This window comes from Dromiciops gliroides, chromosome 4, assembly GCF_019393635.1.
Source record: "Dromiciops gliroides isolate mDroGli1 chromosome 4, mDroGli1.pri, whole genome shotgun sequence".
Lineage (NCBI taxonomy): Eukaryota > Metazoa > Chordata > Mammalia > Microbiotheria > Microbiotheriidae > Dromiciops > Dromiciops gliroides.
In genome coordinates, this window is record NC_057864.1 from 225,640,956 (window position 1) to 225,662,656 (window position 21,701).

The 21,701-nt window shown below is 37.4% G+C and overlaps 1 protein-coding gene and 1 pseudogene across 1 annotated transcript in view; both read left to right on the forward strand.

Annotated features, from left to right (window-relative positions):
* DNAH9 (dynein axonemal heavy chain 9) overlaps nucleotides 1-21,701 on the forward strand; it is a 455,137-nt gene that overhangs the window by 380,423 nt on the left and 53,013 nt on the right. Inside the window, exons 58-59 of the mRNA XM_044002519.1 lie at nucleotides 563-733; nucleotides 7,276-7,398. Of these exons, the coding sequence (XP_043858454.1) occupies nucleotides 563-733; nucleotides 7,276-7,398 (294 nt within the window). The remainder of the gene's footprint in view (nucleotides 1-562; nucleotides 734-7,275; nucleotides 7,399-21,701) is intronic.
* LOC122726968 lies at nucleotides 2,616-2,715 on the forward strand (annotated as a pseudogene).

The window sequence follows — 21,701 nt, forward strand, 5'->3', positions numbered from 1 at the left end:
CTTCTTAATTGTTATAGGTCTCTATTTGTATTTCTATTATACTTAGTACACTATCACTGGTATTATAATTGTGTGTATATGACACTGGAATTATAATTGTGTGTGTGTGTATGTATTTGCTTCCCTACTAGATGTTAATCTCTTTGAGATCAGGGACAATTCTTACCTTACAAAATCTTTTGTCTTATCTTACAAATATCTTTGTATCCTACTTAGTGCCTAGCACACTTCTTTGATGTAGTTTTGAATAGAATTAAGTTTTAGCTGAATTTTTGTTACCAGACATTTCCTTTCATTCTACATTGATCAGAGCTGTAGGTTTTTACTTGAAATCATCAGTTAGTCAATCAGTCAGATGATTGCCTACAATATATAGTAATTCCTGCCAGGCATGTGTGTTAATTACCCCTGTATATCTTCTGAAAAGGGCAGATTAGGAAAATCTTTTTGGAGCAAGAAAATTGTTTGCAGTTTTTGTTAATGTTTTATTGATGCCTTTTTTTTTTTTACACATGATCACATTTTGAAGCTAACCTCTCTGCCCCAACTCTATCCCCTTTAGGCATTCAGCACTGTCTTCCAAAAAGCTGTACAGAGAACTGATCCAAATGAGAACCTCCAACAGAGAGTAGCCAGTTTGATTGATAATATTACCTTCTCTGTGTATCAGTACACGACCCGGGGGCTTTTTGAATGTGACAAGCTGACTTACATCACCCAACTCACCTTTCAGGTAAGCAAAAAGAATTAATTTTTTTTTAATTTTTTTTGTAAAACAGCCCAACAGCTTAAGGTCCTAGAGACCTTGGTAAAAAACAGTTACCATGTCAAGGATCCTAACCATTGGGCATTTTCATAAACTATATGTATGGGTGTGTATATCTACATATTTTTTAAGTCTTTGTCATGTTCACATCCAGAATGCTCACAAGTCACTATGTAGAGGCACTGGACTGAAAGACCCAAGCACACAAATCTTATGAGATAATAGGATTTAGTGCTAGGAAAAATCTTAAAGATAATCTAGTCCAATGTCCTAATTTTACCAAAAAAAAAAAAAAAAAGAAGTAAGGCCTAAAGAGGTGAGGTGACTTGTTTATAATTACCCAGGAGTAAACAGCAAAACTCACTGTTACAATCTATCCTCTATATCCAATCCACTATATATCCATGCCAAGTAGATCTTATAGTATTTTCATCATATTACTTTATTTTTGGTAGGTCTTATATTTCTATCCTAATAAATATTGAACCTACTACAATTTGTACTTCTTTTCTACTTTAGGCCCAAGGAGTCATAGAACCATAAAATATGAACACCAGAAGAGACCTTGGCTATTAGCTATTCCACCCCCCTCATTTAACCCTTTTTATAGTCTTGGTTCCTATTTGATGCTTTTTAACGTTTATTTGTTAAACTTTTTTCTTCATTAATATCCTAAGTCCTACTCCTCCTGAGGCATGGAGGTAACATTGGGTTGTCAAAGTAGATTCTTGTTTGATTCAAATTCTGGCAAGTTCTACCAAGAAGGAAAAGTTGTAAGTATAAGCCTGGCAATTGAATGTATTTGTTGTCTACAGACAAGCCTAGCTAAGTGCAGAAGGGCTTAAACCTGAAGGCTGAGCACCAATCAATCAACAAGCATTTTTTTTGTGCTTGTTACATGCTAGGTATTATGCTAGACAATGAGGATAGAAAAAAAAAAAGTTAGTGGTCTCAAGAAGCTTACATTCTACTGAGGAAAAACTCGTTTTGGTCTTGGCAACCTGTCAAATGGACAGTAAACTAAATGGACCTTAGTCTGGCATGACTTCTTTCTATTCCTTATCGAGAATTATAAGAAAAAGTCAAAAACTGCTCAGAATAATTGTATCTGAGGGGCAGCTAAGTGGCACAGTGGATAAAGCACCAGCCCCGGATTCAGGAGGACCTGAGTTCAAATCCGACCTCATACACTTGACACTTACTAGCTGTGTGAGCCTGGGCAAATAACCCTCATTGCTCTGAGAGAAAAAAAAAGAATAGAGGCTACAGGAAAATGAGAGAGGTGGTTTAAAAAAAGAGAAAGATAAGAAATGGACTATGTGACCCTGGGCAAGTCATTTAACCCTCATTGTCCTGCTATAAATAAATTAACAAATAAATAGATAGATAAATGGATGAATAGATAAATGAATGAATAAAAGTAAAAGAAAGAAAGAAAGAAAGAAAGAAAGAAAGAAAGAAAGAAAGAAAGAAAGAAAGAAAGAAAGAAAGAAAGAAAGAAAGAAAGAAAGGGGAAGGTTTCAATTCATTAGGGAGCAGGAGTTTCATAGAAGATTGCTCCCATGGAGGAAAAGGAAATGGGGACCTTACAATGGGTCTAATCTGGGGAAAGTCAATATACAGGGAGATGACTTCGGAGAAAGTATTGTGCTTCATTGTACATTATCATCAAAAGAAAGGAACTTGGGGCAGCTAGGTGGCACAGTGGATAAAGCACCTGCCCTGGATTCAGGAGAACCTGAGTTCAATCCAGCCTCAGACACTTGACACTTACTAGCTATGTGACCTTGGGCAAGTCACTTAACCCCCATTGCCCTCCAAAAAAAAAAAAGAAAGGAACTCAGAGAGCTTGCTTTAGCAACACATATACTAAAATTGGAAAGATACAGAGATTAGCATGGCCCCTGCACAAGGATGATATGAAAATTGATGAAGCATTCCATATATTTTTCAATTACAAAAGATTTTTTTAAATAACTGATTACTTAAACTAAAAATCCTTTGCACAGACAACATTAATGTACCTGGGATAAGAAGGTAAGTGGCCAAATCAGGGGAAAAAAAGCTTTGTATCAGATTTCTCTGATAAGAGTTTGATATCCAAGATATAGCAACAATTAATAAATATATGTGACTAATAGCCATTCGCCCAATAGATAATCAATGGATATGAACAACCAGTTCTCAAAAGAACCACCAAATATTCACAACCACCCCCCAAAATATTCCAAATTACTAATAATAAGGGAAATAAAAACAAAACAACCCTGAGATTCCACCTCATAACCTTCAAATTGGCAAAGATGACCAAAAAATGGCAACAATGTTAGAAGGGTTGTGGAGAGAGGGGTACACTAATATTTTGTTGGTGGAGTTATGAAATGGTATTACTATTTTGGAAAGCAATTTGAAATTATGCAAATAAAATGACTAAAATGTCTATGTAAAAAAACAAAAGGAACTCAGAGATCCTTGGGACAACTGGCACACAGACAGGTGGTAAAACATGCTTGCAGAGATAAGATTGGAAAGTCAGGGTGTACAACTGGACCATACTATTTGAAATGCAGCATAATTACAACCAAGGGGAAATGGTTTTGTCCTCATTGCTTTCATCATGAATTAATACTTATAAGAGTAAACAAAACAAAACTAGTAAAATGGTTGATGAGGCAAGATCCACAAAAACAACAGAGATGAGGTGGAAGAGAGAACTCAAACTTAGTTCTTCAAGAAGTGTTAAATCCATGAGAAACACAAAGAGATTTTTTAAAAGGATAGATAAATACATTGACCATGAATCAAAGAATAAAGATTCAAAATAGGAAGGTAAGAGAATTAATGATAATGAGATAAAGAAATTCTTAGGGAAAAGAATAAAAGAAAAAACTAACAAACAAAAGAGATTAGCAGAAAGAAAAGGAAGGGGCATTTTGAACTTATTGCTTAAATGAGAGGAAAGGAAAGAAGAGAAGATAGGAAGAAGACTAAATAACTAAATTTTTTAAAAGGAAACAAAAAGTCACAAAGTTGAGAAAAACTCCAAAATTAGGGATTGGGTTGACGAGGTAGTCTGTGGTAACAGAGTTGAACCCAAGCAGATAAAGCAATGGGACAATGTACTAATTTAAGAGAGAAAGGGGAACTGTCAGCATGGACAACAATTGAACAGGATGAGAAAGTTTGGAGTTCTGCTCAGTATTCATGGAGGAAGTTCCCACACCTTCAGGAACTGATAAAACATATTCTAAAGATAATTTTACAATTGTTCCAGGTTTTTTTAATTTGTTTTTATGACTACTTCTTCCTTCCACCTGCCAAAACACAATTCTTCTATGGCTTAATTAATAAACAATCTAGGGGCAGCTAGGTGGTGCAGTGGAGAAAGCACTGGCCCTGGAGTCAGGAGTACCTGAGTTCAAATCCGGCCTCAGACACTTAACACTTACTAGATGTGTGACCCTGGGCAAGTCACTTAACCCCAATTGCCTCACAAAAAATCAAAAACAAAAAAACCCCAATAAACAATCTAAAAGATTTACCAAGGCCAAAAAATTCATCACCTTCTAGTCAACCTGGTAATAAGCCTCTTTAAACTTGGCCAGATTTGGGGATGATTTGGCTGATACTTCACACCTTGCCAATTTGGACTTTGCCTCTACTGGTACAGCCTCTGAGAATACAGGGTTACCACCATGTCATGATGAGGCTTCAGAGGAAGACTTTAATGTAGGAACTTGACTGCAGAACTAAATTCAAATAGCTTAATTTCTCCCACACTCCCAAATGTTATCCTTTCACTTTAGTCAAAGCAAAGTGTTTTACATGTCTTACCACTATTTTGCTTTATTCCTTCCTCTGTCTATGCATACATGATTCACCCCCTTCCTGAAATGCCCTTCCTCTCCTTTCTATCAATTCATGGCTGTTACTTACATGATCAAATGATCATAGATATAGAACTGAAAGGAACATAAGAGTACATCTAAAAAAAAAAGTACATCTAGTCTAACCTTCATGTTTTACAGATGACAAAATGGAGACCCAAAGAGATTGTGACTTGTCCTTCAAAGACCTAACTCAAAACTGAGTTCCTCCAGATTAATCTCTCCCTTCTCTTCCCCTCCCAAATTGTCATCATTCCATTCATCTTCCATACTTATACATATATTCATTCCATTTTGCATGTATTTATATAACTTTTGTAAATAACAAAAGCATTTCATATGCATGTTTCATCTCTGTATCAGACCATAAACTCTTTAATAGAATGTGAGCTCCTTGAGGATAGAGGCTGTTTTTGTCTTTCCTTTGTATCCCAGTATTTAGCACAATGTCTTTCACATGGTAAATGCTTAATAAATATTTGTTGGCTTCAAGGACAGGAAATATGTCTTAAAATTCTTTTCTTTTGTCTTCTACTAACACTATAGTGTTCAACATACCATAGGCACTTAATTAAGGTGTCAAGCACTGTGCTAAGTGCTGGGTATATAAATATAAATGAAAACAAAGATAGTTCCTGCCCTCAAGGAAATTACAATCTTATGGGAGAAGATAACTCATGAAAGAAAGCTGAAAAACAGGGAGGTAGTAAAAAGGATAGAAGGTATCTGATGCATAGCTAGTAGGAAATAGGGAGAAAATTCTTTAGAGGCCCTTGAGCGTATGGTCCTGCCTGCCAGTCAAAGGGTCCAATCAGAGGGGCAGATGATGATATGTTGCAAATTCCTTTTTGCAGCATAAGATTTTCCAATGATGAGTTTCCTAGGGAAGGAAGACACAATGGAGGGATCCAAAGAAGTGCAAAAACAGTGTACATGGTGCTAACCTTACTCTAACACTCCTTAAGAACAGAATTTGATGAGATATTAATACACTTTTGGTAAAGTTGTAAACTAATTCAAACATTCTCTAGAGCAATTTGGAACTATGGCCAAAGAGCTATAAAACCATGCATACTCTTTGACCTAGTAATACCACTACCAGGTTGGAATCCAAAAAGAGATTTTTTAAAAAGTTGAATTCGAAATTGGGGAGATGCCCATCAATAAGGGAATGACTGAACAAATTGTGGGATGAGATTATGATGGAACACTATTGTGCTGTAAGATATGATGAGCAGGATGCTATCAGAAAAACCTGGAAAGACTTACATGAGCTGATGCAAAATGAAATATACTGTATACAAAATAACAGCAATATTGTAAGATGATCTGCTGTGAATGACTTAGTTATTTTAATCAATACAATGATCCATGACAACTCTGAAGGATTTATGAAAAATGCAATCCATCTACAAAGAAAGAATTAATGGTGTCTGAATACAGATTGAAGCATAATTTTTTAAATTCCTTTTTCTAAAGTTTTATTTTGTCTGTTTTCTTACACAACCTGACTAATGTGGAAATGTTTTGCATGACTACACATATGTAACTTATGCTGAATTGCTTAAACTCTTAAGGCGGGGAAGGGAGGGAGGAAGAAAATTTGGAACACAAAGTGTTTTTTTTTTAACTGTGCATACTCTTTATTTTTTTTTAAATGTATGAGGTATTTTATTTTTTCCGTTACATGTAAAGATAGTTCTCAACTTTTGTTTATACATGCTTTACAATTTCGGATTTTTCTCCCTCCCTCCCCTCCCTCCCCCCTCCCCTAGACAGCAGGTAATCTGATATAGGTTATATCTATATGTCTCTATACATATACATATAGATATATATATATACACACACATATATATACATAAAAACATTAATCCTATTTCTGCATTAATCCTGTTACAAGAGAAAGAATCAGAGCAGTGATGCAAAACCTCAAAATAGAAAAAAAAAAACAACAGCACCCAAAACAAAAGAAATAATATGGTTCAATCAGCATCTATACTCCACAGTTCTTTCTTTCTTTTTTTTTCTTGGATTTGGAGATCCTCTTCTATCATGAGTTCCCTGGAACTCTTTTGTACCATTGCATTGGTGAGAAGAATATAGTCCATCACAGTAGGTCAACACTCAATGTTGATGATACTGTGTACAATGTTCTTCTGGGAACACAAAGTTTTAAAAATCCATGTTAAATTTTTTTACATGTAATTTGGGAAAAAATAAAATTCTAAATTAAAAAAATTAAAAAGAACAGAATTTAATAGAATGGCTCAATTGATAGGAGTAGGACTGATTATAAGACATGTAAACTTGAATATTAAGAAGCATCTACACTTATGATATGTCTGAGGATATAGACACAGTATTAGAGGTTATATAAATACACTGTCTTTGGGGGACAGTTAGGTGGCATAATGGATAAAGCACCAGCCCTAATTCAGGAGGATCTGAGATCAAATCTGGCCTCAGACATTTGACATTTACTAGCTGTGTCTCCTGGGCAAGTCACTTAATCCTCATTGCCCCACAATAAATACATACATACATACATAGATAAATAAATAAATGAATGAATGAATGAATGAATGAATGAATAAACCACCACTGTCTTCAATTTTGTAGATTCTCTTAATGAACCAGGAAATCAGTGCTGTTGAATTGGACTTCCTTCTTCGATACCCAGCACAGTCCGGTGTCTTTAGTCCTGTAGATTTCCTCTCCCACCAATCCTGGGGTGGCATCAAGGTTAGTATTATCCCCTTTTTGAAATGAAGATTGTCTCTAAGTGCTTCACTACTATTGGTCATTATGGCTTGAGAAGATAAAGGAGAGAAGCTGTATTCTACTGCCTACCATTACATTCAACCCCAAGGCAAAACTTGTCACTGAATGCTTTTAGGGTCCCTTTAGTGCCATAAGAGGTACTTTTGTGCGGCAGCATGTGCTATAGAAGTTCTTTGTTTTTATTTGATGCCTACAGGCAACCTCAAAATGAAACAATGGGTGGTGAAGACCTTGGAGCCATTTCTCCAACTTGCTACCCCTTAGCTGATTTCCTCGAGGTGGTGGTAACAATATCCCCTATCCAAGGTCCATCCAGCTGCCTTGTTTTGTTTGTAAAAGGATGTTACCCTACTTCTGCATATGCCTCTGACAAAGAACAATCTAGAGCATCCGAAGATTTCTTCTTTTTTGCTATGCTATGTTCCTCATCTTATTTCTATAGTCTCTCCCACTGAAATTTTAGCGTGAAGAAGCAATGATCTTGGGGTAGCTAGGTGGCACAGTGGATAAAGCACTGGCCCTGGATTCAGGAGTACCTGAGTTCAAATCCGGCCTCAGATACTTGACACTTACTAGCTGTGTGATCCTGGGCAAGTCACTTAACCCCCATTGCCCTGCAAAAAAAAAAAAAAAAAGAAGAAGAAGCAATGATCTTTAGCCTGCATCTGGATCCCTACTTAGTGTTAGGCTCAATGGAGAAATGGGGAGAAAAACAGGATTTGGGCCTGGTGAGCACTATCTAACTGTTATCCTCTGATACCCAAATAACACCATTTTCCCTTCTTGATATCTTCACCTATCATGACTTCTGACTGTATTCTCCATGAGCTCTTCTCTGTCTCTCTCTGTAGCTTTCTGTATCCAATCAATAATAGGTAATATGAATAGCATTTATAAAATATTGTCTCTTTTTTCCTCACAAAAATCTCTAGGTTTAAAGCATTTTACAGATAATAATAACAACAATATCTAACATTTATATAGCACTTACCATATTCCAGGTACTGTCCTAAGTGCTTTACAATCTCATTTGATCTTCACAACAACTCTGCAAGGTAGGTGCTATTGTCATACCCACTTTACAAATAAAGAAATTGAGGTAGATAGAGGTTAAGGAACTTGCCCAGAGTCACACAGCCACTAAGTGTCTGAGGCCATGAGATTTCAACTAGTCTTCCAGACTCCAAGTCCAACACTCTATGTGCTGCATCACCTAGCTACCAGTTATGAAGTTCTGTAAATTCTACTTCCATAACATCTCTCACATCTCTTTTCTATTCCTATGGCCTAGAAATGCTACTGAACACTAGTTCAGAGCCCCTTTTACCACTACCTTGGAGTAGTGCAGTAGCCTCCCTAATCTTTCTTCCTCACCCCCCAATTTCCCTCTCCCATTCATATTTCATATTGTGTTCAGATTAATCTTCCTTATGTATAGATCTGATTATATCAGTATGTTGCTTTAAAATCCTCAATAGCTCCTTCTTTTCTACCAAATCAAGTCCAAACTCCCCAGTATGGTAGCCATACTCCTCTACTATTAGACACCACCTAACATTCCCCAACTTGCACTAATCTTCCTTATGTACTCTTTTTTTTCGACCAACCTAGACTAATTGTCAATCCCCCATATACACCCTAATGCTTGTTGACTTGACTTGTCTAGGCTTGACTTAAAGTAAGTAAAGCTTTGGTTAAACCTTGAGAAGAACTAGGGGTTCTAATTGACCAAAGTGAAAGACAGAATATTTTGTACACCAGTTTAGTTACAACAAAGAGGTAGAGGGGCAGCTAGATGGAACAGTGGATAAAGCACCAGCCCTGGATTCAGGAGGTCCTGAGTTCAAATCTGGCCTCAGACACTTGACCCTTTTACTAGCTGTGTGACCCTGGGCAAGTCACTTAACCCTCATTGTTCCCCCCGCCCCCCAAAAAAGGAAAAAACAAACAACAACAAAGAGGTAGAAATGTCTGCCTCAGCCTGGATATATATAGGGTGGGCCAAAAGTCACAAATATTTAATAACTTCTTTATTTTTTATTTTAAATTTACAATACCATAGCATCAATCATATACAGTATTTCTAGGAAATGAATTTACATTACACGTGAAAAAATGAAATCTCATAAATGGTGAAAAATAAAGATTAATTTTCAAAAAGTTATTAAAACCTCTTCGTGACTTTTGGCACAGCCTGTACATACACTGGATATGTAGTCTGGAGCTAGATTGTGAAAGGCTTTACATGTGAATAGTTTTTTTACATGTGAATTGTTTTTTATCCTAGAGGCAATGGGGAGCCACTTAAGTTTCTTGAGCAGTGTAGACATATAGTCAGACTTTTATGTTAGGGATGTAAATTTGTTAGATGTATAAAAGATGCAAGGAGACCAATTATCAGCCTATTGCAATTGTCTAAGCAAGAGGATTAGGGCCTGAAGTAGGTGGTTATAGTATAAAGAAGGGAATAGATTCAAGAGATACTGAGGAAACAGATCATTTTAAAAGCTTCTCAACTATGCAAAAGGCTGAATTGCCTTAAAGACCAGACATTTCAGAAAAGACTGACCATAGATTCATGTACATGTATCCTGGTCAATGAGCAGTCCCCAAATCCTTGAGGGAAAAATAAAAGGTGAGAACTTACTTCCCAAAGTTGAGAAATGAAGCCTTTTCTCTATAAGGAAGAGTAAATCAGGCTCCTTTAGCACTGCTAAAGATGCATTGTTGCCAAAGCTCACTTTGAATGGCATGAAAGACTGAATTAGGAACCGCTGTTGGCTCCCCAAGATTAATTGAAGTAGTTGCATTCCAGCAATCATTTTGGGACCCAGCTGCCTGTGTGCTACATGCTTCAATAAATCTCACTTGAATATGTAAGTTACTGTGTAATATTGGGCTTTGTTTTTGTATGTTTAATGGTATGATGGTATTAACACATAACTCATCATTTAGAGATCTTTTGCTGCTAAATGTTGAGGAATGAGCAGAAGAGACAGATCACCCCCATCTTTTGAAAATAGAGCCCCACCTGACATCTTTTTTCAGGTCTATTGAAAGAGTAAAGAGTGCTTTGGGGAGTGAATTTAGAAAAGCAGATTAGACAAAAAGGAAGGATAAGGAAGGTATAAAAACTGAATAGTCATCAAACTAGAATTCGTACTCTGTCATTTGCAAATTTAAAAGAAATTAAATGTATTGATAGACAATAAGCCTTACAGCTTTGTACATCTTTAAAATACTTGGAATATGCAATCTGCTCTCTTTTTGCTGCAGTCACTTGTTTTACACAAGCAAAGTCCATAAGATTTTGACACATTCGTTAATTTTTCATGAAACCACATTTGTATTCCATTGGATATTAAGTGTTCTTTTGAAAAAGCCCATTTTTCCAAGCTTAGTCTTGATTTTAGCACCCAGGATTTTAAGAAATTTATTTTTATTTTTAATTTAAACAAATAAAATGGATATTTTCACATGCAAAGTTGAACAGAAAAAGGGAATTGTCCTCAAACTGTAGAACACTTTTATGCACTGTTTGCCTTTTCAGAATAAATTCAACCTTTAGCTTTCCAAATAAATAAATAACAGTTTAGCAACTTATCATCTCTGGTGTGAATGAAAAGGAAGGAATAAAAGATGACTCTTAGGTTATGACATGGGTGACTAGAATGAATGAATAAAAATGTTTATGTACTAACTCAATGGAAAACACCATGCTGGTGTTATCAAGGATAGCAGGCCCCTTATTCACAAGAACAGTTTCCCTCAATCAGACTTCTATTCCTGAGGCACTTGGGCTTAGGATCCTGGGCTTGCTCTGCCAAAGTGGCTAGACTCTTCAAAAAGAACAAGTTATCCCTCTTGGTTAACTTCATGGTCTGAGGAAATTCATGAGATTTAGCAATAAAAAGATCACTGGTGGAGGCAGCTAGATGGTGCAGTGGATAAAGCACGAGCCCTGAATTCAGGAGGACCTGAGTTCAAATCCAGCCTCAGACATTTGCCAGTTACTAGCTGTGTGACCCTGGACAAGTCACTTAACCCTCATTGTCCTGCCCCCCCCAAAAAAAAACTCTGGGGGAAAAAAGATCACTGGTCATTTTAAAGAGGACAGTTTTAGTAGGGTAGTGAGTGTGGGAGCCAAATTTCAAGGGTTGAGAAGTGAGTGAGAGGTAAAAAAATAGGAGTTTGGGGGGCAACTAGGTGGCACAGTGGATAAAGCACTGGCCTTGGATTCAGGAGGATCTGAGTTCAAATCCAACCTCAGATACTTACACTTACTAGCTGTGTGACCCTGGGCAAGTCACAACCCTCATTGCCCTGCAAAAAAAAAAAAATAGGAGTTTGACTATGAAGGAGAGCAGAGATAAAGGATGGTAGTTGAGGGATGGTAGAATTCAGTGAAGGACTTTCAAAGAGGACATTCATTGTAACATGTTATGGTAGGAAAAATTGGATTTGAAATCAGAGGACCAGGTTTCAAACCCCACTACTTACTTTAACCTCAGTGAACCTCAGTTTCCTGATCTGTAAAATGGGGATAACAGAATCCACTTCACAGAGTTGTTAAGAGGAAAAAATAAAATGATGTATGAAAAGCTCTTTGCAAACATTAAAGTACTCTACAAGTGTGAGTTACTTTTTATCTTCTTCCCACCTTTTTCAATGGAGTCCATGCAAAAAAAAAAAAAAAGTCCCTGGGGTAAATTGATGTCTTGTACCTTGATTATCCTGTATATGCTTGCACAGATAGACAAAATAACTATTTTTGTAAATAAATAAAAGTTCTGGAATATAAGTTCATTTTTCTGTAGACTCTTTGAATGTGTCTTTAGGACCACTCTAATAGCTGACAGTATAATGAGAAATGATACGGACCTCATACAATTGCCACATTATTGTAATCTCCTCTGCTTGGTATCTATATTTTGGAATCTTTTTATTCTAGGTAACCTCATTGACTCCCTTAGGTACAATTATCCTCTCTATGCAGATGACTCCCAAGTCTATTTTTCCAGCTCTAATTTCTCTATTGAGCTCAAGGCACAGAATCACAACCTCTTTGTTACTCTAAATCATGGTATAATGATTTCATGAGTTCCCTGTGCTGATAAAATCACAGGACTTGGAAACAAAAAGAAAACATGGGGGACTAGATATAGTTCCTTTTTCTAGTCAGTCCTGGGGAAATCTTCCTTGAGGATGGAATATGGCTAATACTAGTTTCAGGTCTTCTCTTAGTCCAGCACAAATGCCATTATCAAAGTGAATTTGTAAGCACATCCTTGATCTCTCCTGCTTTCTCACACCCTCAGATTCACTGACAGATCACTGGGTTCCTTTAGTTATCCAAAGGATACTGGCTTTGGAGGCAGACATTCTGGAGCCTAGAAGAGTTATTCCTTGACTATTGCCTTCAGTGCAGTATCCCAACTGGAAAGTAATTCGGAGATAACCTATTTTCATAACATGGAGAAGACCTTTGGTTAAAATGGAGTATTTAGCATGGAATCCAATTATCTCTTACATGTTATGACCTATGCGAGTAAATCTGCCCATGCTATATGGCATTTTACATGGAACTTGATCTAGCAGAAATGAACCACTTAGAACTATTCAATATCCATAAAACCACTAGATTTCATTTGAACTGCCCAAATGAGAAATAACTACCCATTTTTTTACAGTCATTTTTTCTTTTTACTTTTTTTTTTTTTGTGGGGCTATGGGGGTTAAGTGACTTGCCCAGGGTCACACAGCTAGTAAGTGCCAAGTGTCTGAGGCCGGATTTGAACTCAGGTACTCCTGAATCCAGAGCCAGTGCTTTATCCACTGCGCCACCTAGCTGCCCCCAGAGTCATTTTCAAAGCCAGGTTCTCCTAACCTGAATACTTTTTCAAGCACTCTGTAATGGGCTCATCGTTCTATTAGTTCTGCTTATTAAAAATCAAAGTTAATTTTACACCTTCTTTCCATTCATATTCTTTCAAAATGTGTTGGATTTGTAAGACCCTGAATGAATGGGGTTTGTTAAATTGAGACTCCTCTAAACTGGTCCTGGGCCACTCTCCTTCAAACATTGGTATTATGCAGGAACTAAGCAGTTAAACATTAGGGAAAAGGATAGGAATAGGGATAGAGATAGGGAATGGACCAGTAGTATAGATACTTAGGTGAGAAAACTCCTCCTACCAATTCATGTCAGCAACTTCTCTGCAATTTAGAGAGGTGCCTGGAGCACTGAGAATGGGGACAGCTAGGTGGTGCAGTGGATAGAGCACTGGCCTTAAAGTTGGGAGAACCTGAGTTCAAATCTGACATTATATATTTACTAGCTATGTGACCTTGGGGAAGTCACTTAACCCAATTGCCTCAAAAAAAAATATATATATATATATATATTTTATATATATATATATTTATATATATATATTTATATATATATATATTTATATATATATATTTATATATATATATATATATATATATATATCCAGGGCCATGTCCAGTCATCCTGATCTACATCTTACCACTAGACCCAGATGGCTCTGGAGGAAAGAGTGAGGTTGGTAACTTTGCACAGCCCTCCCTCACTTAAATCCAATTCACTGCAAGTCATGGCATCTGTCATGGTCCTCTTCAAAAACGAAGGACAAAAAAAAGAGCACTGAGAAGTTTAATTTCTGATTTGCCTAAGGTCATATGGACAGTATTTGTCAAAGGCAGAACTTAAACTCAATTCTTCCTGGCCCCAAGGCCAGCTCCCTATCCACTGTGCCATGGTGTTTCATAATGAAACATTATGGACAATTTAATTCACAGTTTCAAAGCCTTTACTATATTTCCATTGAATTAAGTTTAACAGGTTTTTATTAAGTGCCTATCATGAGTAAAAGCAGTCTGTTAGATACTCATTGAAGATTTAAAAAAAAAAAAGACATCAATTAATGGAGGTTGTAGTCTGGGAAGGGGAGGGAGGGATATAAGAAATAACTATAATGCAAAATAAAACATTATAATCCCATAAGAGTTTTGCAAATGGAAACTAGGAAATCTGAAGAATATGTCAGCATTTCTAAATGGTAGGAGTAGAGCAAGATCAAGGAAAGTTTCATTGAAGAAGTGGCATTTGAATGGAATGTTATGGATAGGTATGTTTTTAATCCAAACAAATTAAGTTAGAGCTGCAAAGATAAAAATAATTAAAAATGAAAATATTAGCTCTCAATGAAACTAGACTACATGGGTTTTCTAGAAGAAATACATTTCAGGTTAAGAAAGGAATAATGGAGAAGCTAGGTGGCACAGTGGATAAAGGACCGGCCCTGGATTCAGAAGGACCTGAGTTCAAATCTGAACTCAGATACTTGACATTCACTAGCTGTGTGACCCTGGGCAAGTCACTTAAACCTCACTGCCCTGCAAAAAAAAAAAAAAAAGAAAGAAAGGGAATAATGAAATGGTCCTTAAACCATTATTGTTGTCCACTATAAGTATTTATCTGAGTTACATTAAATGCTATATATATATATATATATAAGTAATGGACATGTTGTATACTTTATTGGTAAATCTAATCTGTTATTCATCACTTTATTAGCCTTTGAACAGCTCCAGTTACTATGGATACTAATTTATCACAATTGCCTTTTGCACACGGTCTGATATAATTAGCTTAATTAGTCATGGTTTCCATTTAGCTTAGTAGGAGACTAAAATTCTCTCTCTTCCACTTGGGTGATTAAATGTCATGTTCAGAACTGAAATACAGGAAAGTATGGTTTTTAAGCTATCATTTATGTAGCACTTTAAGGTTTGCAAAGCACTTTGTACATGTCATCTCACGGGATCATCACAACAGCCCTAGAAGGTCTGTGCTGGGTTTTTTACCCATTTCACAGATGAAGAAACAGGGAAAGGTTGAGTGACTGGCTCAAGTCAACACAGATAGTGACTAAAGGCAGAATTCAAACTTGGGTCTTCCTGACTCGAAGTCCAGCATTCTAGCCATTATAACAGCTAGCTGCCTCAAACTGAGGTCGACTCTAGAACAGTGTGATTTTTCCCCATTAGATAGTAACCCTGGGGAGCAGCTAGGTAGCGCAGTGGATAGAGCACCGGCCCTGGAGTCAAGAGTACCTGAGTTCAAATCCAGCCTCAGACACTTAACACTTACTAGCTGTGTGACCCCGGGCAAGTCACTTAACCCCAATTGCCTCACCAAAAAAAAAAAAAAAGAAGAAGACAGTAACCCTGGAGGTAGAGGGTTCATAGTGCTGAGGGGTTAATGGAAGCAACAGCTGAGAAGGACTTAAAATTCAGGAAGATGACATGATTTGCCACATACACCACAATTGTTGTAGCAGTCTCAACTTTCCATAGGATTATAAATTGTCAGAGCTAAAAGGGACCATGGAGGAAATCTACTTCTCATTTTGTGAAACTGAGCCTCACAAAGGTTGTGGTTTACATAAGGTACATACTTGCTACACAGTTACTACACAGTTACCACGTGGCACAGCTAGAAATTGGACCTAAGTGTCTTGACTACCAATCAAGTGCTTTGTGTACTTTCTGTCTCTGTCCCTCTATCTCTCTGTCTCTGTCTCTTTTCACACACACACACACACACACACACACACACACACTCCCATACTCATTAACTCATTCACCTACTATGTCATGCTTCCTTTGACATCAAGGTTCTTCCTGATAACTGTGTAGTTGGTACAACTTGGTATTTTATAATCATATTTTGAGATGTAATTGGAAAATTCCTTCCCTTCACTGCCCCCACCTTACCTCAAAGTCACATATCAGATGGATTTTGTTAGGAACTGTCTTTTGAGAGTCAGAGTTAATAAATTCCAGTTTGTCTACTTTTACCTTTACTAGCCTTTTGATGTCTTACTTTTCCTCAAAATGATACTTATCTTATCTCTATGCCTTTATACTAGCCATACCTCATTCCCTCCTTACCTCAGAATTCCTAGGTTCTTTCAAAATTTAGCTCAAGCATGACTTCCTCCATGAAGCCTTTCTTGATCCCTCTTTCCCCCGGATACTTTTACTTTCTGCATTATGCCAAAAATATATTAGGTTATGTAGTGTATAGTCTGTATACGTCCATGTTTTCTATCCCTATAAGGGGTCAATCAGTCCGTCAAAAAACATTTGTTAAATACTTACTATGTATGTGCCAGGCACTATGTTAAGCACTGGGGATACAAAAAGGCAAAAGACAGTCTCTGCCCTCAAGGAGCTCAGAATCTAATGAGGGAGGGAGAAGCTAGGTGGTGCAGTGGATAGAGCACCAGCCCTGGAGTCAGGAGTACCTGAGTTCAAATCTGGCCTCAGATGCTTAACACTTACTAGCTGTGTGACCCTGGGCAAGTCACTTAACCCTAATTGCCTCACTAAAAATTAAAAAAAAAATTTTTTTTAATTTAAAAAAAAGAATCTAATGAGGGAGAGAACAAGCAAACAAGTATTACAAACAAGCTATATACAGGATAAATAAGAGATAAATTTTAAAGGGGAAGCATTGGAATTAATAGGGTTTGGGAAAGGCTTCCTCCAAAAGATGGAATTTTAGTGGTACTCATCGGAAGCCAGGGTGGCCAGTAGATGGAGTTGAAGAGGAGAACATGCCAGGCATGGGGAACAGCCAGAGAAAAATACCTGGAGGGGGCAGCTAGGTGGCACAGTGGATAAAGCACTGGCCTGGATTCAGGAGGACCTGAGTTCAAATCCATACTCAGACACTTGACACTCTTACTAGCTGTGTGACCTTGGTCAAGTCACTTAATACTCATTGCCCTGCAAAAAAAAAAGAAAAAAAGAAAAAAAGAAAAAAATACCTGGAGCCAAGAGATGGAAAATCCTGTTCAAGGAACAGCCAGGAGGTCATTGTCACTAGATCAAAGAAAAGGGGGTTCGTGTAAGAAGACTAGAAAGGTACGAGAGGGCTAGGTTATGAAGGGCTTTGGATGCCAGAGGATATAATATTTTATCCTGGAGGTAATGGGGAAACAATGGAGTTTTTTGTTTGGTTGATTTTTTGTGGGGCAATGAGGGTCAAGTGCCCAGGGTCACACAGCTAGTAAGTTTCAAGTGTTTGAGGGCAGACTTGAACTCAGGTCCTCCTGAATCCAGGGCCAGTGCTTTATCTACTGTGCCACTTAGCTGCCCCCAAAAGCAAGAGTGTTGTTGTTTCCATCCAGTTAACAATGGAGTTTTTTGAGTGTCAAGTAGTGAGGTGACCATGGTCACCCTGCACTTTAGGAAAATCACTTTAGTGATTGATGGATTGAAGTAGAGAAAGACATGAGTCAGGCAGACCCACTAGCTGGCTATTATAATAGTCCAAGTGTGAGGTGATGAGGAATTGAACCAGAGTGGTGGGAGTGTCAGAGGAGAGTAGGGGGCCTAGCTGAGAATATTGTAAAAGTAAAATTGGCAGGTCTTGGCAACAGTTTGTATATGGAGGTTGAGAGGTAGTGAGGAATCCAAAATGACTTCTAGGTTGCAAACCTGAGGGACTATGAGGATAGTGTTGTGCTTTGCAATATTAGGGAAGGTAGCGGAGGGGATAGATTTTATGGTAAAAAAAATCATGATTACAGTATTAGATATGTTGAGTTTAAGATAATGTAAAAACATTATTATTAGCTAGAAAAATTATTCTGAAAAATTATATAATTGGACTTATGAAAAATTATGATTGTATGAAAAATTATAATTTTAGAAAAACTATAATTGGGCTGTAAATCCCATCTGGGTCGCCATTCAAATGTAAAAATATTTTGAACTTACCTAATTTGGGGGGACTAATCTGACTGGAGGACTAATCTGGGGACTTTTCACTAACTGGCTATCTGACTGCTTTTAATTTAATATGAGCCATTTACAAAGTTCCACCACACTGCTCCACTCCCAAAATTGATAAGCAAACTATTAAGAAGCCTCTTAACTAATAATCAAAGCAGAGTTTATTTATGAGATACTATTTAAATGTAAAAATACAGGGAAAGGGCAGCTAGGTGGCACAGTGAATAAAGCCCTGGATTCAGGAGTACCTGAGTTCAAATCTGACCTCAGACACTTGACACTTACTAGCTGTGTGACCCTGGGCAAGTCACTTAACCCCCATTGCCCTGCAAAAATAAACAAAGCAAACAAACAAACAAACAAAAATACAGGGAAATAAAATGTACAACCTGACTGTGTTCCAGCATGTCTCTTTCCACCTGCTACACCTGGAACTTTTTTAATACAATAAGGGCCGTTGCCACCTCTTTCCTTAGGGTATGTTCTACTGGCCCTGAATTCAGGAGTACCTGAGTTCAAATCTGGCCTCAGACACTTAACACTTACTAGCTGTGTGACCCTGGGCAAGTCACTTAACCTCAATTGCCTCACCAAAAAAAAAAAAAAAAAAAGAATGGGGGAGGAAGGGAGATGGTTGTTGCAGGAGAGAAGGAGCTAGTAGACAGAGAGAGATTGAAGATAAGTGATAGAATATCAATGGCAGAAGGCACAATCTCTTGGAGAAGACAGGATGAAATAAGATCTCTTGTGCAGATTTAGATGTCAACCTTTGTAAGACTCTGTAAGGCTCTTCATGTGAGATGGGCAAAGAAAGAAATAGTAGTAGAAGTCATCCAAGTGATATGAGATGAAAAAGAGGGAAGGAGAAAGTTCATAGCAAATGGCCTCAATTGTGACTGTAAAATATGAGGCGAGGTTCTCAGCTAAAAGAGGAAGGGGGAGTAGAATCACAGGAAGTCTGAGGAGCCATGAAAAGGTTTAGAAGAGCCATTGTGAAGAGTGGGACAATGAATTAGGAAGAGGGGCACAGTACTATTGCCTAGTAGCAGTGAGAAAGCCCAAGTGAGGTTGTACAATCTAAATGTGTAGTGTACCCAGTCAGAATGGTTGTTTGCTCTTTTTCACCTTTGTTTAGGCAAATGGGAAAAAAGGTACTGAAGGTGGGGGTGATCCAAGACTGGGGCTTGGCAAGGTGCAATATAATGTAAACTCCTGGAGATAAGGGATGGCTTCATTTTTGTCATTGTGTCCCCAGCACCTAGCATAGTCCCTGGCACTAAACAAATGCTTGCTCATCGATTGTCCACATTGGGGTTAAAATCAAGAAAGGTCATCATAGGTTACCAGCTTCTGTACTATAGACAATGCAAATGGGATCATGGGATCATAGATTTAGAACTGGAAAGGATCTTAGAAGCCATCGAGTTCAAGTCCCTGGTTTTACAAATGAGGAAACTGAGGCCCACAGAAGTCAAATGACTTGCCCAGGGGCTGTTCAGCTAGTAAGTGTGTGAAGCAGGATTCAAATCTTTATCTTCAGGGTAGCTAGGTGGCATAGTGGATAGAGCACTGGCCCTGAATTCAAATCTGGCCTAAGACACTTGACACTAGCTGTGTAACCCTGGGCGAGTCACTTAACCCTCATTGCCCTGACAAAACAAAACAAAACAAAAAAATCTTTATCTTCCTAACTCCAAATATAGTGCCTAATCTGATATATTATACCACTTCAGTCATCTCAGGCAGATTTTGGTAATTGCTTCATCTCACCCCTTTTCCAGTCTACTGCCTTGGTAAAAAAGTATAAAAACTGTGGTTTGTACTACCTGGGGGCTTAGAGCACTGGAGCTATTTCAATCTGAGGTATGATGGATAATAGGTTAGCTAAAGGAGGGATTAAAATAAAATTGAACCACACTTCCTGGAAAAATATATAAATAAAAATTTTAAAAAGAGGATGGATCATCAAATCCCAGGACTGAGATATAAGTTAAGAAACAAAAAATAAGTTTAAAGCATTGGTCTTAGTCATCAGAGAAGTAAGTGTTTCTATTTCTAACCATAATGATATTTCTCTTTGGCTACTTTGAAAGAAAAAGATTTAGAGAAGCAGAATAGGACTAACTGTGAAGATACCTGGGATCTAGTCCTAGATGTCTTGTACCCCAATTTGCTACCATAACTAGTTTCATAAATCATAGAATCTTTCAACATTAGCGATAGTGTTTGTTCAGTAAATTGTACCCCAATAAATCATACACACACAGAGAAATATTAAATCATTATTTTGGGAAATTTCTTTTTTAACCATAAACATGAAGCAATTTCTATGTGTGGGGAATTTTCCTTTTATTATCAAACATTAAGTAGCACTTACACACTAAGAATGCATACAAAAGAGAAAAAAAAGAGAGACTTTACTTTTCTAGAATATGTAGAAAATAGACTAGGCTAAGCTAGGTGCTGATTCTAGTGCCTAAAAGCTCCAAGTCTGTAGGTGGCCAAAAGTCTAAAGGAATAGAGGGGGGCAGCTAGGTGGCGCAGTATATAGAGCACCGGCACTGGATTCAAGAGTACCTGAGTTCAAATCTGGCCTCAGACACTTAACACTTACTAGTTGTGTATCCCTGGGCAAGTCACTTAACCCCAATTGCCCCGCAAAAAGAAAGAAAGAAAGAAAGAAAGAAAGAAAGAAAGAAAGAAAGAAAGAAAGAAAGAAAGAAAGAAAGAAAGAAAGAAAGAAAGAAAGAAAGAAAGGAAGGAAGGAAGGAAGGAAGGAAGGAAGGAAGGAAGGAAGGAAGGAAGGAAGGAAGGAAGGAAGGAAGGAAGGAAGGAAGGAAGGAAGGAAAGAAAGAAGGAAAGAAATAGAGGGACCCCAGTTCCAATAGCTGTCCCCAACCAAAAGAAGTCCCACTCCACCCTGTTTTATAGTTTTAATCTCCTCATTAATTTTCAGTCTGAGAAGGATCAAAGACATGTGGCCTATATACTGTTATATCCAGGCCAAGAGGGGAACAAATCAAAAGTAGAAAAAAAGGAGGATACAAAATTTAAATGTTATCCGTGAATAATGGGAAACTATCAGAGATTTTTGAGCTGGGGAGTAACACAATAAAATCAATGCTATAGAAAAATTAATCTAATAGAATGATGCAGGAAGTATTAGAAAAGAGAAAATTGGAGTCAGAGAAAGCACTTAAGAAATGAATATAGTAATCTAGGGACTAAATTAGGGTGTTGACATTAGGAATGGAGAGAAAAAGATTGATGTGAGACATATGGTGAAGGAAGATTTCGATAAATCCACAAGTATTTGTTAAATGCCTACCATGTATCAGGCAATGTTGTAGCCACTGGGGATATAAGTAAAATTTGTGGCTTTTTTATTCAATTTTATTTTATCGTCAGTTCTAAATTCTTCCCCTCCTCTA